Source organism: Azolla caroliniana, unplaced genomic scaffold (assembly GCF_043228905.1).
Source record: "Azolla caroliniana isolate FFs.n. ecotype wild unplaced genomic scaffold, voAzoCaro1.0.p SCAF_15, whole genome shotgun sequence".
Lineage (NCBI taxonomy): Eukaryota > Viridiplantae > Streptophyta > Polypodiopsida > Salviniales > Salviniaceae > Azolla > Azolla caroliniana.
In genome coordinates, this window is record NW_028230450.1 from 3,648,290 (window position 1) to 3,667,131 (window position 18,842).

An 18,842-nucleotide genomic window follows, 5' to 3' on the forward strand; every position below is an offset into this window, starting at 1 on the left:
ATTAATAAATCAATAAATTCACCCTATGTGGTTTATCATGTGATACTGGTGCACGTCATATTTCACAACAAGCTAAAATTGTGTGACTATAAAGGGAATCTAAAAGTGGAATGCGCGATCCTTCCACTTCTGAACGCGAACGTGTTAATGGCCTTTCCAAGGGATGCGAGTGTTTCCATACTCTCTTCTTTAATCCCACAGACGACAATGTTCTTTGATCGTCGTTCACGTTCTTTCAATTCTCATACATCTATGCTTTCTATATTCTTCTCTTAATGCATCACATGCATATTAGATGAGTTTGATACCACATCCCCACCACATACATCGGCCCATGACTTCATTGTACATAGATTTTTCATCTCACTTACATCCCGCCTCATCATGTCCAATTTTTCTTCTTTTAATGTTTCCTTTAACTCAATCTTGTTAAGGCTCAAAAGAAGCTCTTTTACATTCTTGAATCTCTTCTTGAAGCTTTGCAACCACTTGCTTAAGACTTTCATTCTCAATGACAACACTTTGGAACTTAGAATTCTTTTTCATTAACATCCTAATCTCTTCACCTTGCTTGTTTATGGTTTCTTGAAGAGAAATCAAGTGACTCATAGGCATTTTGTCCATTGCATTGGAATCGAGATTTGTTGGTGATCTCAGCTCATTATCAATCATACCCCCGAACTTTGCAGCGGCTTTACGAGTGTTTGCCATTATAGGGACAAACCCTACGAGAAGAGAGAGACAGAGAGGGATGGAGAGAGAATGTACCTTTCACTTGATTTAGGGCTTCAAAATCTACCTTGTGTTTGAGGAACCGTGGGGCAAAGATGGTTGCAGATGAAAATGCTCATAACTTCTCACCATAGTAATGGAATTCAGTAAATGAACATTCTTTAGAAAACTCTCTAAAAGAACTTTGCAACGAGCTATAGAATGTTGAAAACAATGGCCGGAGTGAACTTACAAAGACCTTTGAGTGTGAGAGAGAGAGTTGTAGCTTAGGTTAAAGGAAAGAAAGCTCAAGATGAAGAGATGAAGAGATGCACAAAAGTGACCTTTATAGCTCTTTTACAAATATATTGATCCCTTTCATATTAGGATGACCATTGGGCCTAAGGCTCTAAGGCCAACTTTGTTGTGTTCATATTTTATTGGTCCCATGCATGTTCTTTAATATCAATGGTAATGTCTTGGTGGATCATGTTACATATAGTATATACTCGACACTATTAAGCTATATGTTAAGTACTCGTCATATGTAATAAGATTCATGAAGGCATTGGGGTTGGCATTGACACCGACCTCAATGGAACATTAGAGAAAAGAGGAATAGAACAAAAACTCCCTTAAATGCTCTAGGTCAAAGGGCCACCCCATTGTGAAAGAGGCCAAACCTCATTGTAAAAAGTCACTTTTGGTGACTTTTGTAGTTCTTCTTCTCCCTCTTCAGTTTTAGATCCTCTAATAGCTTGAGCTTGAGCTCTCTCCTCCCTCTTCCTTAACCTTTCACTTAAGTGAGTTGAGAAATTAAGGTTAAGAACTAAATAGTTATACCTTAATCACGCTTCCTTCTTGCATGTGTATTGTAAGCACTTATATTAATCAAGACAGAGTCATTATTAATATACATATTGTTTGTCTTTGTTATTAAGTGTGTATGTTTAAACTTCAAGTTATTCTTAAGACCTAATCAATCTCTTAATTGAGGGTTAACATGGGGAAATGAGTTTGATAGTGTTTGCAAATGCCTCAAGGGCCTCAAAAGTGTTTGGAAATAAGGTTGTGACACTAGTGCCTCAAGAGTGATTGACAACAACTCTTGTTGGGTTCACTACTGATAGGGTATACGGTGGTCCGGATTCTTTTTCTCACAACATCAACATGAAGGTAGAATTTTGTTGATCAATAGATATGCTTTCAGTGATGTCCACCTTGAGACGACACCACATATGAAAGAGAGAAAAAAAGAGTAAAATTTTATTATTAGAGGTAGGCACGAAGAGAATCAAAGAATGCACACTCCCTTGTTTGAAACGTAACGGTTGTGAAATTCTTTAAAGATCACTTTGCTATATGTGATGTTAGGGTGCATGGAGCAGATAGAGTTGGTTGGAAAGGCTAAAAGGAGAATCATGTCGAGCCATAGCTCCCATAATTTAATTTCTTTGTAACAAAAGATTGAACCCCAAATGAACCAGAAAAAGAAGGCACACATATGCATGTTAAAAGAAATAATGTCATATTTCATAGGTTGTAACAAACCCTAAAAGGCTTTAGTATTTTAAATCTCAACTATTAGTCATAGGTCAAATGTATGTAAGAAACATGGTTACAATGTAATTTGTGGAGAAACATAATGCTTTATTATGTAGGAACAATGAATGGTCAATGGGCTTGGAATGTGAAGGGACACTTTAGAGTTTCCAACTTGTGTAAAAGGGCAAGAACTCTAATGTAAACGAGGACTTTGGTTGCCCTAAGTTTGGGGCTATCTTATGATTCTCATTCTCTCTTCTTTACATTCACTAAGATCCTCTTTCCTTCATGTAGCTTTTCAACTTAATTAATCAAGATATACACATTTTTTTATCTAAAACGACTAACTGAAACTTGTTTACAAGCCTTCTAGTTTTGGTGAATTGAGTTAGATGTATGGGCCATGAACACAAAGCTAGTATTTCTATCTATACGATGAGAACATCAATGCCATCATCCCTTAAAAGGCATTATGAGATACGCACTCATTAAGCCTTGCTTGCCTTTCATGAAGTAGAGACAAATGAATCTCAATGATGGGGTAAAAAGAACTTGCTCACCTACAAATACACATTCTAAATGCACAATTAAAGTTAAAACAACATGGTCAAGTGATACCCACAAACAATGTACGATCTAGTTAAGGGTGAATTGTGTTGCTTTACTCCGATGTGACAATGAAGAGGCAAAGAGTATAGGTGCAGTAGACACCGGAGCTATTGCCTTGACAATCTTTTGACACATGGGATGACCTAGAGTTTCTTTACCTTCAAGAGTGGCATAATAGACATGGTCTGGTCAAGGGAGAATTGTGTTGCTTTACTCCAATGACAGATGTGACAATGGAGAGGCAAAGACTATAGTCTTAGTACACACTGGAGCTAGTGTCTTGACACTCTTTTGAGACATGGGAGGACCTAGAATTTCTTTACCTTCAAGAGTGTCATAATAGACTACATGCATGAGTTACACCTCCAAGTATACTTAAGAAAGAGTGCATTCTAGAACAAGGCTACTTCTTCTATGCCATGTACTTCATTCACTTTGCCTCAACAACATACACATTATTTTCCTTGTATCTTCTTTGATGCCATGTATTTCATTCACATTGCAACGAGAGTTACACCTCCAAGCTCCAAGTGTAGTTCAACAATAGTGCATTCTAGGATGGACTAGATTCCCTTGCTTCTTCCATATTGCGTACTTCATTCACATTGTGCACATTTGCAATTCCATGACCCACGAACTAAAATTGGCTATTTGGTACACTTGTGACACAAACTCTTCTCCATGGAATTGACACATGGGACCGAGTCTTAACCAAGGCAAATAATTGGAAAGATTTAGAGAGACCTTTAGTTTCAATTATTGCCTGCATTATACGGAGCAAAGCATTAGTGGCCCATGGTAGCATTATTTTGATCAGTGACATGTATCCATCGGCTTTGGGAGCTCCCTAAAGGAAGATACTCAAGGTTGGCACTTATGTCATCAAAACAACTTGTTGAACATGGACATATTCATTATTGGCATGCTGAAATGCAACAATGGTTTGAGACACATGGCATAAGCTCAGATTGTCCCCATCTAAACATGACGAAGGTGGAAAATAATAGAGAGATCCAAACTAACATTATTAACTTGGAAAATAAGATAACATGGATCAGCCCAAAATATCATTTGATAGGAAGATGGCCCACTATAAGACACTTTATACACGATGAGGATAGGTTCATCATTAGGCCATCTTATATGGACAAACATCTATCCTATGCGCTCCGCAACATGATAAGGCAACTGTGAACTTCATCACATAAGTTAGACATTGCGCTTGGCAGATGTGAATGAATGCCTCTAGAGGAAAGAATTTGCCAATTGTGTCATCATTGCCACAAGAGTTGAACCTCCAAGTATACTTCAGAAAGAGTGCATTCTAGGACAAGACCTCCCTTGATTCTTCGATGCTATGTACTTCATTCACATTGCCTCAACAACATACACATTTTTTTTCCTTGCATCTTCTTTGATGCCACATACTTCATACACATCGCAACAAGTGTACTTCAGGAAGAGTGCATTCTATGAAGGACAAGACTTTCCTTGCTTCTTATGTGCTGTGTATGTCATTCGCATTCCCTCAACAACATACACATTATTTCCCTTGCTTCCAAGTACTTCATTTGCATTGTCGCAAGAGTTACGCCTCCAAGTGTACTTCTGGAAGCATGCATTGTAGGACAATACTTTCCTTGCTTCTTCCATCCCATTTACAGACTACATTTGCATTGCCTCAACAACATACATATAACTTTCCTTGCTTCTTTTTCCATGCCATGTACTGCATTTCACATTGCCTCAAACTAGCAGATTATTCTCCTTCTTCATTGAAACGCCGCGTGCTTCATTTGCATTACTTTGTACTTTCATTCCTATTGCCTCAACATCACCCACATTATTTCCATGCTTTTTCTTCGATGACACGTACTTCATTTGCATTGACTCAATTTTTTTGACGTCGGCTTGCATGCCAGCAAGTGCAAAGATATCAACCATAAGGATATATGCGGCAGCACAACAATTATCCAGTTGTAATGCCTGGTCAAATGCTAATTGTCCAAGTTTCAAATTTCCCCATTTTTTACAAACTCCCAATAACGCAAGCCAAATGGCGGGATAATCTGAAGATGGCATTGCCTTAATCACTGACATCACCTTATCAAAGTGCCCTCCACACCCAAAAGCCAATACCATACAGGTATGGTGCTCTATGTTTGGATTGACTCCATATTTTTTACTCATATTTCCATAAAGCATTTCAGCTTCATCCAATAGCCCTGAATGACTACATGCACTTAGAACACAGAGAAACGTCACCTGATCTGGAGAAATACCCTCACTTTGCATTCTTTTGAAACAAATCAATGCTTCATCACCTTTCCCATGTTCAGCATACCTCGCTATTAGTGTGTTCCAAGAAACTACATCCCGAATAAGGAGCTCCTCAATCACTTGTTGCGCCTTTACGAGCATCCCACATTTGGCATACATATCAACTAGTGCATTTCCGACCAAAACGTCTTTCTTTAGTAAGCTCTGATTCACAATCTCTTTGTGGATTTTCTCACCCCTCTCTATAGATCCTGAATTGCCACATGCTTTCAAGGTGAAAATAAAGGTGACAGCATCGGGACAGAGACCCTCACTTTGCATTTGTTTTAAACACTTGAATGCTTCATGGCACAAGCCCTGTTGGGCATATCCTCCAATTAGTGCATTCCAAGTGACTACATCTCGATAACGAAGTTGTTTAAGCACCTTATGTGCTTTTGAAACCACACCATATTTGACATACATATTCACCAAAGCATCACCGAGCACAATATCCGTCTCCAACAAGCCTCTACTTAGAACTTGTCCATGAATTTGCTTGCCTTTATCCATAGCTAAGGAATTCCCACAAGCCATCAAGACACAAGTGAAAGTAACAACATCTGGAAATAATCCCTCACTTTGCATCCTCTCAAAACAGTTCAGTGCTTCATAGCCTTGCCCTTGTTGGACATATCCTACAATCAGTGTATTCCAAGAGAGTATACTCTGAATGGGAAGCTCTTTGAACACTAGCTCTGCTTTTGCAAGCACACCACATTTGGCATACATATCAACCAAAGCATTTCCCAGCACAGTATCCATCTCAAAATAAAAACTAATGACATGAATTTGTTTACCTTTCACTATAGCTTCTTTGCTACAACAAGCTTTCAATATGCAAATCAAGGTGACCATATCTGGAGAGAAGCTCTCGCACAACATACGTTCCAATGAGTTCAATGCTTCCTCATATTGCCCCTGTTGTGCATAGCCCGAAATTAGAGTGTTCCAAGATACTACATCCCGAGCAATTACTTCTTGGAGCACTTCTTGTGCTTTACTAAGCACACCACATTTGGCATACATATTTACCAGAGCAGTGCCAAGAACAATATGTTTCTCTGACAAGCCCCTCTGCAAAATCATTTCATGAATTCTTTTGCCCTCATCTATAGCACTCATGCTGCCACAAGCTTGCAAGATGCAAATAAAAGTGACAGCATTTGGAGAAAGTCCTTCATCTTCCATCTGTTGCAAACAGTTCAATGCTTCCTGAAATTCCCCATACTGGGCATATCCTTCAATCAGTGCATTCCAACCTGAGACATCTCGAAAAGAAACTTCTTTAAGCAATTCTTGCGCTATTGCAAGTTCGCCACATTTTGAGTACATATCTACCAAAGCAGTGCCAAGCTCAGTATGTTTATCAAGCATGCACCTTTTTACAATCTCCTCATGAATTTTCTTCCCCATATCTATATTTCCCATGGTGCCACAAGGCTTCAAGATGCAAATAAAGGTAATTGCATCTGGAAACAGACCCTCATATTTCATGCATTCAAAGTAATTCAGAGCTTCTTTTCCATTACCTTTTCGAACATACCCTGTAATTAATGCAGACCACATAATTATGTTTCGAGCAGGAAGCTCTTCTAGTACTTGGTGAGCTTTTGAGAGTGCACTACATTTGGCATACATGTCGACCAATGCAGTGCCAAGCGCAATATTTTCCTCTAGCAAACCCTTCTTCAAGATGTTTTCATGTATTTGTTTGCCCTTTTCTATAGCTCCTACGATACCACATGCCTTTAAGATGAAAATGAAGGTTACTGCATCTGGAAGAAGGCCCTCACCTTCCATTTGTTCGTAACAATTCAATGCTTCGTGACCTTTCTCTTGCTGTGCATATCCCGCAATCAGCGCAGACCAAGAACCTATGTTGCGAACATGAAGCTTCTCAAGCACCAGATGTGCATTTGCAAGCTCGCCACATTTTGCATACATATCCACCAAAGAATTTCCAAGCATAATATCCTTCTCCAACAAGCTTCGTGTCATGACTTTTTCATGAATTTGTTTCCCTTTATCTAAAGCTCTAATCTGACCACATACCTTCAAGATGCAAATAAAAGTTATCTCGTCTGGAGAGAGACCCTCAATTTGCATACGTTCAAAGCACTCCAATGCATCAAGACCACGTTCTTGTTGAGCATGTCCAGTAATGAGAGCATTCCAAGTAACTACATTTCGAGATGGAAGCTCGTTAAGCATTTCTTCAGCTCTTGCAAGCATGCCACATTTGGCATACATATCCACCAAAGCATTACCAAGCATTACATCCTTGCCTATGAACCCCCTATTCAGAATCTGATTATGAAGTTCTGTGCCCTTTTCTAAATCTTTTGTTTTGCCACACACCTTCAAGATGCAAATGTACGTGACAATATCAGAAGAGAGGCCCTCACTTTTCATCCTTTCATAGCAATTCAATGCTTCATGACCTTGCCCATGTTGGGCATACCCTGAAATTAATGCATTCCAAGTTATTGTATTTCGAACAGGCAGTTGTTCAAGCGCCTCTTTTGCTCTTGCAAGAGCACCACATTTTACATACATATCCACAATAGCAGTACCAAGGGCCACATCTTTGTCTACCAAGCCCCTAACTACAATTTCGTCATGAATTTCTTCACCTTTGTCAATAGATTCTACATTGCCACATGCCTTCAAGATGCAAATGAAAGTGATTGCATTTGGAGATATGCCCTCTTTTTTCATCTGTCCAAAACAATTCAATGTTTCATAAATTTGCCCCTGTTGAGCATGACCTGAAATTAGTGCATTCCAAGACACTACGTTGCGAATGGGGATCTCATCAAGTACTTCCTGAGCTTTCTCAAGTAAACCACATTTTGCATACATACTGATTAAACTGCTGGATAGGTAAGGGCTTTTTCCAAGTAACCCTTTTTTGAGAATATCAACGTGCAATTTATGGCCTTGAAAAACATCCTTCCTTTTGGAACAATCCTTGAGTAAAGCTGCAAAAGTGAAATCTTCATCGTGCTTTTCATCAATGAATCGCTTTATTATGCTACACCGCATTTCGCATACATACTGATTAAACTTCGGGATAGAACATCAATAACCCTTCTTTTAGAACATCAACTGAAATTCATGCCCTTGATTATTATACTTCCTTATTTTTGGCACAATCCTTGGACACAGTGACTAAAGGTGAAATCTTATGCATGCATTATAAAGTCACATTACAAAGATTAAATCTTCCTCATGTTTCCAATGCGAAAACCCACCTTAGGAGGTGAGATATTCCTCATAAATTACATTGCAAATCACATTATGAACGTGGAATCTTTCCTCATAAATTACATTGCCAATCACATTATGAACACTGAATCTTCCTCAAATATTGTCATCGAGAAACTGCACCCTTTCCTTATTACACCACATCTAAGCATACATTCTATTCATACTCATCTTTGCGGGTAGCAAGTAACCGTTTCGTTCTTCAGGTCATGGTCTAAACATCCATCCATGAGAATCTGGCCTCGGAGCAGAAACAGAGTAGCATTTCATTCAAATGTTTCAGAAAAGTAAAAACTTATGCATCCATATTTCTAAGACTACAAAACAATAATCATGATTACATACATACATACATACATACATACATACATACATACATACATACATACATACAACATACATACATACATATAATAGAATGAGTGATTGAATCAAAAAATGAAGGACAAGCATCAAATCAAAAGCATATTTTCGAATCCCCGACCACAGATTTTACTCTAAGTAGGAAAATCCCGTTGCATTACGATGGATGTCTTTTGTCATTGGGGAAATTTACGAGGATGGATTGTTTTTGCCACACCAACGATCCTACATTACTATCAAATTTCATCCTTCTCTACGTTCGGTATTATTATCTATTGATATGGATTCAAATATCATGTGAGTTTTGTGTAGCACACTGAGCAACTTCCGAGTTTCAACCAAAGTTGTTGTAAAAAACTCGATATGGGGAAAAGGCATTAATTGAAATATAGAGGAATTATGCTCAAGTAAAGAGAGAGCTATGGGAAATTGTGTTAGTTGTTAAGGTCGACTATGATTACTTGATTGGAGGAGAAGTTGCCATCAAAGTAGACTATCTTCCGATCCTTGGAATGATTTTCGGGTACTTGATGCCGGATATAGTTATGTTATGCTAAATAGCCTATATTAAATCACTTAACTTGGAAATTTGACACATGACACATGGTTGTCGTGTTTTCTAGGGTTAGATACGAAGAGGACGACAAGGAGTTTGTAGAAGAGGACTTGATGATGAACTATATTTCTTTAAGATGACTCCCACAACATCTGAAAGAGACGATGAATGAACATTTTCCACATTTAAGGAAGACAAATATAAAGTCCACGAGTGGTTCACAATAGATCCATCATGGACTAAAGAGGAGGCCCAAAGGATTCGAAAGAAAGCACCCCAAGAATACATGTATTCCTTACAAGGGAGGTATCTTTGGAAGCACCCCAAGAAGAGGATAGACACACCACTAAGAGGAATTTGTTAGGAAGAGGATCCAAGATCTTTTGTGTCTAAATATCATGAAGATTGAGCGAGGGCACATTCCCATAGTAAAAGCATTTATCAAAGCTTGTGCGTGGAAGGTTGGAGATTGGCCTCAATTGTTACATTACTTTGCAGGTGGATAGAACAACTCAAAGTTCATGTATGATCAAAAGCTCGTAATGCTTGTTGAGAAGTTGATCACGTCATGGGGGGTGACAATGCCCTAGGAGAATGAAATGAGTAGATATGACCTCTTAGCGATGTGGATACGATAACTTGAAAGATGGATGGAGAACTTAAAGTTGGCATTGGACATATTGAAGTAAGCTAGAATCCAAAACAAGCGAATTTTTGACCAAGTATATCGCCTACATCTTAGGAAGATTGAAGAAGGGGATTGGGTAAATGTTTATGACAATAACTTGACAATCAACATAGTCAATGAGGAAGTTTGCAAGGCATTGGTTTGGATCATTCATGGCAATCCGAGTGAACGACAATGCCACCTATCAATGAACTAAACTAGAGGGAAACATTATGTCATTGTGATGTGAGAAGAGCACATGGGAAACAAGTGAAACAAGAAATATATAAAAGGTTAAAGATAGGGTAAGTTCTCTAGTTCCTTGTTGGATAATAAAATTGGGTTCAAATTTTGAAAAGAAAGCAATTCAAAAATATATGAACCATTCATGGATCACATAATTGGGTGGCGGGATGTAAGTCCTGATAATTTTGTAAGTTCTTTATTTGAAACTGAAATAAAAAATGTATGGCACTACTACAATAGTATGTAGGTGTGATTTGGAAAATAAGATATATATGGGTGAATAATTGTTGAGATATCAAGCTCAACTAGGTTTAGTTATTTTGTCAAATGTGTAACTTAGTAGTTGCATACATAAAATCTAATTAGTGTATTGACTTCAAAGCCTTAAATATGATTTTATACTTGTACTTAAGTGTGGATACATTCTAGATCCTCCACTACTAAGTTCATTTAATATAGGACTCACATCATTGTACCTATATTCACCTCACACATGTCCACCCTTGCACATTAGATGTATACATAGAATGAACCATACGTATCATACGTGCATTCGCATTCGCGAATGATTCATATATACGCGTATGGTAAATCATCTCCAAGTTGGATTGGATTGACACGTTTGATTGGATTGAATATGGTCTATATTATATAATATAATGATTCACTCTCAATCCCAACAAGTGGACTATGTCATTATAAACTATCATCAAACATTCAAAATTTCATAAAGCTTATATTCGAGAATATGAAGAAAATATGACACTAACAAAAAATTCTACTAGAAATTCTACTTGTTCAATTGACGTAGAAATTTGTTTGAGAACTCTCACTAGAATGTGCCTCATTACTACCAACAACATAACTGTCTTCAATGTCCTCATCTTGCATACTATTGAGGATATCATTTGAATTTTCAGTATGTAAAATTTCTCGCTCTTTTTGCAAGTTCAATAATCTTTCAGCATCTTCCTCTTTATTAACCATTTCCATTGTAATTTCCAATGGGGTGTAACCTCTTTCTTTGATCCTCTTGAGAAGCCGTAAATTAGTGTGCAAGTACACTAATTTCTCCACATGGCATGGGGATAACCTGTTTCTTCTTCTTGTATGTATGAGAGAAAATGTATTCCAATTCCTTTCACATGGAGATGCACTAGAACCTTGTGAGAGCACACGAATTGCGAGTTTCATCAAATTGGGAGTAGTTGTTTCAAATGCTTCCCACCACATAACTGGATTTTTCATTCTATTTAAATCCTTTGCAAATGGAAGACGAAACATATAGCATGTCTGTTTTCTATAAGCATAAAACTCATCTATCAAGGCATCTTGCAAAACTTGATTGCCACTAGCATAACGCATGATTGTTGTCATCCAACCAGTATTCAACATATTATTTATTTCTTGACCATTTCTAGTCCATATTGGATGCAAAACATACCCTGTAAGATATAATGGAGATTGCAACATTGACCATCTATTTCTGCAGCACAGTTTGATTTCATCAAGCTTCATAGGATCAATTTCTATCGAAGACATATTATTTATTTCTTTGATCATTTGTTGCGTAAGATCATAAATCAATCCCATAGTAGCACCCTCCCTATCTGCTAAACGAAGTAGTTTCAAAATTGGTAAGCATAATGTCACTGTCATCTTCACATTTGACCAAAATCTAGCATCAAAAATAATTGTAACTATCTCCTCAGCCTTCTTTGTTCTAGATCCCTTCCATTTGCCCCATTGTTCACTGACCATCATTCTTTTCAAACCACCATATACTCTCTCATCTAGCAAATTCGAAAGAACAATAAAACTATATGCAAACCTTGTATTAGAAGGTTTAAGCAATTCTTTTTTACTAAAACTTCGAAACATTGCCAAAACATTTTGTTTTCTAGTTATGAAAACGGTAATCTTCATAGCTGATCACAAAGTGTTATCAATCCAAGCCAATTTGGCGATATCCTCAAATAACAAATCTACACAATGGCATGTGCATCTAGTATAGAAAATTGATGGCCACTCTTTTTCTATCATCTCCCCTGCCACCACACAATTAGTAGCGTTATCCATACAAACTTGCACTACATTCAATGGTCCAACTTCGAGAATAACATCTTTTAAAATGTTAAAAATGTATTCTCCAGTCTTAACATGACCGCTTGTGTCCACTGATTTCAAAAATACTGAGCCATACATAGATGATGCCATAACATTAATAATCGGTCTATTTCTTGTATCAGTCTAGCCATCACTAACGATTGTGCATCCATATGTTTTCCAATATTCTTTCATTTGTGATAAATTGCGTTCGACAGATTTAATTTCTACATTCAAATACTTATTGCGCAATTGATACGCAGATGGTGGTTTAAAAGAAGGCCCAACTTGTCCAACAGCCTTAAGCATATCATGGAAAAATGAACTTTCTACTTTTCCATGTGGAATATCTTCAGCATAAAATAACCTTGCTACTGCCTCTTCTGCATTTTTCCTTAATTGCATATTCCATGCCATTGGTAAGGAACTATTTGCATCCAATTTCATTTTTTTCCTTGTTTCACTACATGCTTGAGCTTGAGATACATTATGCATTTCATTTACAGAAATCAATGCAGAAGTAATACTTTGATTTTCATTTCGAATAGGTGAATCGACATTTGAAACAACTTCCTCACTTGCAATCCCCATTAATCTCTTGATTTGTTGTTTTACATCATTACTTGCATGTTTACATTTCTCCACGCCTTGTCCTCTCAATCCCAATAAGTGGACTCTAATCCGTTGTGGACCACCAACATAAGTATGGCTGCAATATTTCCATTGCATCACATGCATATCTTTGGGATGCTTCTTAAGAATCAAGACATGGTTCCATTCTTCACCCTTTTGTCTACCCATTTGATTACCTAAATTTCACAAAAATTGTAGAGCCAAAGCTATAGAGAATTGAGGACTTACTGATGAAGACAGAAGCAACTCTGTTTTACATACAAGTTTGGAATATTTGGGCAAGTTGTATGTTGTAGCTGTTGCAATGAAGATGTTGGGGCAAGGCCTGCAACAAAGTCGTAGAGACAGAGACACACAGAGAGAGAGAGAGAGAGAGAGAGAGAGAGAGAGAGAGAGAGAGAGAGAGAGAGAAGGGGGGGAGAGGGAGCGACACAGAGAAACAGAGAAGCAACATCTCTTAAAAAAGAATACCAAAAAAGGGGAAAAAAAAAGGACCACGCATTTTTCCCGTTTCAAACGTGTTCGTTTCCAAACGTATTCAAACGTTTGGATGCCTCCACGAACACGAATATTACGTTCTATGGATGTATATATATGTACCTCATTGTGGGTATTTTTGTAACTTGATGCTTATTAATATAGAGAAAGGTTCTTAAGCTATACTCGTGTTAATCATCCCCCATCTTATCTTATTGTTCATAAGTGTGCTTTCTCTCATTCTCACACATAACACATAACCTTCCGCTACTTAATCACGTACGTGATTAACTACTCACATAATTAGACACTAATTAACCCTCAGTTAATTACTTAATTATTAACAATAATATATCGACTAGTAGTTAGATTTTAATTTAGCAAATTTAAATTATTGCAAAATCCAATTTTTATTGATTATCTGAAGTATTTCCTTCCTTATTGAAATTGGGGTTCAAATAGAAGTCAGAGAAGAGTAAACTAAATGATTCCTTAAAATAAAATCCGGTCAAGAAAGGGAATCCAATCAAGAATAAGTGGCCTATAAGCAACATGACATAAGTGAAGGGTAACAGAGAAGCAAACCCTCCCATTTTATGCATATCATATCTTTTTTGGGAGGTCTACATCTATTGTATGGCATGGGAGTCACATCACGTACAAAATTATGAGTTTTATGCGTCTACAGATAGCTCGTAGGCGGTATCCCTCCCTAGATCCGGCCTCCTCGTCATTATCTTTACATGTTTCACGTCGGTCCATTGACGCGTGGATGGCATTCTCCGCTATAGCATGGGTAGCAAATGGTGTACTCTTGTGGGTACCCTTGAATCCAGAACACCAAGGAACACATTGTAATAATTTGGGTTTTTTGATTCCTTGAGAGGCTTAACAAGCAAATTTGCTATGTAATTGGGGACTTGCTTTGGGAACCATATGTGAGTTAGTGGGCATGTTAATTTTATATATCTCATTCGGTATCTTCAAACCCGCGAGTCAGTGACTTCAACCCCGTTGTCACGAAGTTACGCATGTGCGTGTGAAATTTGAATTGGACCACCAAGGACTTAAACCAGAAAGGATGGGTTGACTAGGAGGGTGTAGACGTTTGGAGACTCGAAGACTCCTGAGAGTCGAAGGCTCACGAGGGTTGAAAGCTCGTCAAACTTGAAGGCTCTTTAGACTCAAAGGCTCCTTAGACTAACTCCTTAGACTCAAAGAATCTTTAGAGTCGAAGGCTTCTTAGACTTTGACTCCCCAAGCTTGAAGGCTCCTCAAACTTGAAGGGAGTCAAGAGTCAAACAACGATTACTACACAAGGTTAGGATCAAAATATGGGATTAGTATAAGGAACATGAGATTATGAAGGTTTTTCTTTTTACTGGCATGATGAATTTTCCGGTGATACAATTTATTTGGTCACTTGATTTATGTCGCTTTCGCCAAAATTTGTGTAACTTTGTATCCCAAGCTCGAATTTTGAAGCTAAAAATTCCAACGGGATCCTTGTGGCAAAGTCTTTGTGCCATATATTCAAACAAGGATTTGTACAATATAGAAAATAAATATTATATTAACTTGATTTTGTGTGCAATAGTAAGTTTAAGAGAGTGGAAGTACAATGAGTAAATTTCTCGGCTCCATTACATGGAGTGAACAAGAAATAGAAGAAGGATAGGAAGAGGATAGGGGTAAAAGGATCTAGGATAAGATCATGGGGTAGAGCATCAGGGGGATAAAGGATCTAGGATAAGATCATGAGTAGAGCATCAGGGGGATATCCTCGAGGTTCAATATGATGTCTCAATGAACGACGACCACGTCGCATTTTGTCATTGTTGATCTCGCACATCCTCTTGATTCGCTACCCTAGCTTTCTCTCTTCGGATTTTGGCAACACTTTTGCATCTCTAACTTCCCTCCCCCAAACAATATGTTCTCTTCTCCTTTTATAGGTTTCAAGAGACTCTCTCCCGAATAAAATTAGTGGGTGCTTTTTTTATTTTAGCATGCATCATGTTTTTTTCCTCAGTTGCATGCTCTACGTTTCCTTTTGGTGTCTAATACAAGTAAAAAAGTAATCATAATGTCCACCATTCCACTCATTCATCGACTTAGTCTCCTATAGTTTCCTAGGAAGGCTCGAACCTTTGACCTCCACTCATAACACAAGCTCTTCACAATCGAACTAAAACTTTTTGTTATTTTTAAATACAACTCATTATTTATCCTTCATATATCTCAAATTATCGTTCAATCTTTTTTATATTCCTAGTTTAACTTATTTCCTCCTATGCAATTCCCACATCACGATGCCGCAATGATTACAAAAATTGGAAGACTCCTCATTCTTGACAAATCCATAGCTACCACTTGTGAAGTATGGAAAGAGATCAAATTTGAGTTTGGCTCTGCAAGACCAATGGGCAAGGGATATCGGGAGAGAATCCATTTTTTGCCGTATCCCTTCCCCATATACCGAATTAGATTTGGTCACTCTTTGGATGAAGGCACATGGCATGAAAGAAAGAAAGAAAGACTCCTCATACAAAGTAACTCAACTAGGAAACTTCTTGGCTCTCGAAGAAGTTTTCATCCATTTCCGGAACAAAGAGTACTATTATTGAAGAAGGTATCCAAATAACCTCTACATCCGAATTAAAAGGAGCTAAAATAATACTGAAATAAAAATCCTCCATGGATATTTTTATACTCGAGAAGGACTAACCAATACGTCGAAACAAGGTGATACTCTGATTCCTCCACGAATTATTATTTCTTGTCAAGAAATGGAGAGTGTAGGTGATCTCATGTCGCAGAAGGAAATTGTGTGTGTGAGAGTGAGTACGAGAGAGAGAGAGAGAGAGAGAGAAAGATTATATTATCGCCTTCGGAGGTCAAATATGACCTATGAGACCAAAAATATTACATTCCACATGATACGTGTGAAGGTGAGTAGCAACTCTCGATGTTCAAGAACTTTACCAATGAATGTTGCAATCGAGAGTGCACATCGTGGTTGTGAGAGAAATTCGTGCAAGGATTGGGCTCGATCGAAGAGATGTGGAAAGCATGGTTGAATATGATCAAAGGTAGAGCATTGTATCAAAGTGTGATACTCAGACTCTCAAACTTGTTTAGGGCAAAGTGTGCATAGTCGGCCACTCTCATCACTTGTGCCCCAACGCCCCATCTCACATCTCAATGCGTGCGAGCTAAGTTGCATGGAACTAATGGTTCAAATGGCAGATATCAGGATGTGCTCTAACATGTATCGATGTGTACAGCTTCCCTGTTCCGCGAAGAATATGGTTTTGTAGTTAGGTGCAACATTTGTAGTATAATGTGTGAAGTGTGACCCACCACATTTGTCCCATGTCATGATACATTGGCGTTGCAAAAAGGCCTCATTTACAGAGGAATCTAGTGATGCATCATGAAGCAAGTGTCTTGCATCCCATCTACTAAACCATTTTTCTATATCTTGCATCCAACCGGAACACAAAAGTTTGCTTTTATGCGTCTTTTGGATCTTTTTGCTTGCTTTCCATGCAATTCTAGGAAGTCGATGTGAGGGGCTTTTTTGAACCTTAAGCATGTATTCAACAACCCTTTCCATGGCCATGATCTCAATGGGAAGCAATCCCGTCTCAAGGAGGAGGAGGGGGGTGTAGGGTGTTTGTTTCTTAACTTGTAGAAACTTTGTAAGAAAATGTTTTTGGACATTTTCAAACTCTTTCCACATAGATTTAGGGATGCTACCGCCCCATACTTCCACCCCATAGAGAATAATCGGGGCCACTAAAGTGTCAAAAAGATATTTCTTGAGGACCCAACACTTAATATCTCCAAGATTGCATGTGTTCTTAAATACATAATATGCTTGCTTACCCGCCTCTAAGCGGCGTGTAGCACATTTATTCCATTTATGATTTGAAGGAACTTCAAGGCCAAGATATTTGAAGCTTTCCACACATTCAAGTGGCTCATTGTTGTACATAATGTATAGTTTATCTCTTTTTTGACTCCTCACAAGCATAATCTTTGTTTTAGAGCTATTCACACTTAATCTAGTATGCATGCAAAATTTTGTAATGCCTTCATAAGCTTTTGTGCATCTCCTTAATTATTTGCAAAAAACACTACATCATCCACATATGGGTGAAAGCATGCGAGTGGAAACAATTAGCTATGTCCTTGACATAGCTAATTAGCTATGCAAAAAGCTACCATTGAAAATAATTGAAAGTTTTAATTATATAAATGAGCACCATAACTGTGCAACATAAATTGATATGTGCACCATAAATTATATACCAAATTCCTAGGTCCATTATGCATGATCCTTTGCCACATCACGTGGGTCATCTTTGGTTGAGTATTCTAGCTTAGATTACTACCACTATTGCTAAACCCTATTGAGTCCACTCCTCCATTGCCGCCATTCTACACTTAGTTGTCGCCATTGTTTGGTCCTGGATTGTCAAAATTGTTCGATCAAACAGAGTTCACTCCTCCACTGCCACCATTCTACACTCAGTTGTCGCCACTATTCAGCCCTCGATTACCGCCACTGCTCGGTCTTGGATTTGAATAACTATTCTGTCTATTGATTATCTTGTGTATTGTTGTGTATAATCTTGTGTATTGAGGAATATTTTTGTGTATTGTTGTTGCCTATAGCCATCTTTAATATGTGTCTTTTTTTCGGGAAAATTAGGGTTTAAACCCGTCAAGCCAAATGGACGGGGAAGGAGGGTGTTACCTCTCAATGATCATCAGGATAGGGATGACGTTATCAGGACACAGCAAGCGATACGAAAGTATTGGGCAAAAAAAAAAAGCATCGTCAATTGTTGAATGATACGAAAGCCACACTCACTAAAGGTAAAGATAGCATTGGTTGCGATATAGGTCTAAATATCACTGAGAATGGAAGTAATTAGACTACTATCATAGAGAGAAAGGTTGTAGACTATTTCAATGTTCAAACCAAGCACATCAGCAATGAAGACAAGAAGGTAGTACTTTATGGAATATTAAATGATCCATCAATAAAGGAGTTAGTTGATTGTAATGGTCTTAATGCAAACATAATATCTGTACTAGTAAATAATCTCCGTAATAGTTTCGTATCCATGAGCAGGTCAAAAGATGATCTTGTCTTAAAAAGGTCTAGTCTAATAATGTTACTTAATAGTGATGTTAACGATATTAACATCAGTGTGCTATCTAAGGTAATTGGTGTAGTAGAAAAAGTGTGTACAATACATTGAACCAGATAGTTTCCATCGATAAAGGAGTTAGTTGATTGTGATGGTCTTAATGCAAACATAACAT

The 18,842-nt window shown here is 37.8% G+C and overlaps 1 protein-coding gene and 1 pseudogene across 1 annotated transcript; both read right to left on the minus strand.

Moving 5' to 3' along the window:
* Nucleotides 1-4,611: 4,611 nt before the first annotated feature.
* On the minus strand, nucleotides 4,612-8,232 carry LOC147854376 (pentatricopeptide repeat-containing protein At5g27110-like). Its single transcript, XM_087331540.1, has one exon. The coding sequence runs from the start codon at nucleotides 8,230-8,232 to the stop codon at nucleotides 4,612-4,614; it is 3,621 nt and encodes a 1,206-aa protein (XP_087187666.1).
* Nucleotides 8,233-11,084: 2,852 nt separating this feature from the next.
* Nucleotides 11,085-13,193, minus strand: LOC147854377 (uncharacterized; annotated as a pseudogene).
* Nucleotides 13,194-18,842: the final 5,649 nt, after the last annotated feature.

Excerpts from the sequence above, each read along its gene's own strand:
- LOC147854376 (XM_087331540.1), bottom strand. The coding sequence starts at position 8,232 with ATGCGGTGTAGCATAATAAAGCGATTCATTGATGAAAAGCACGATGAA.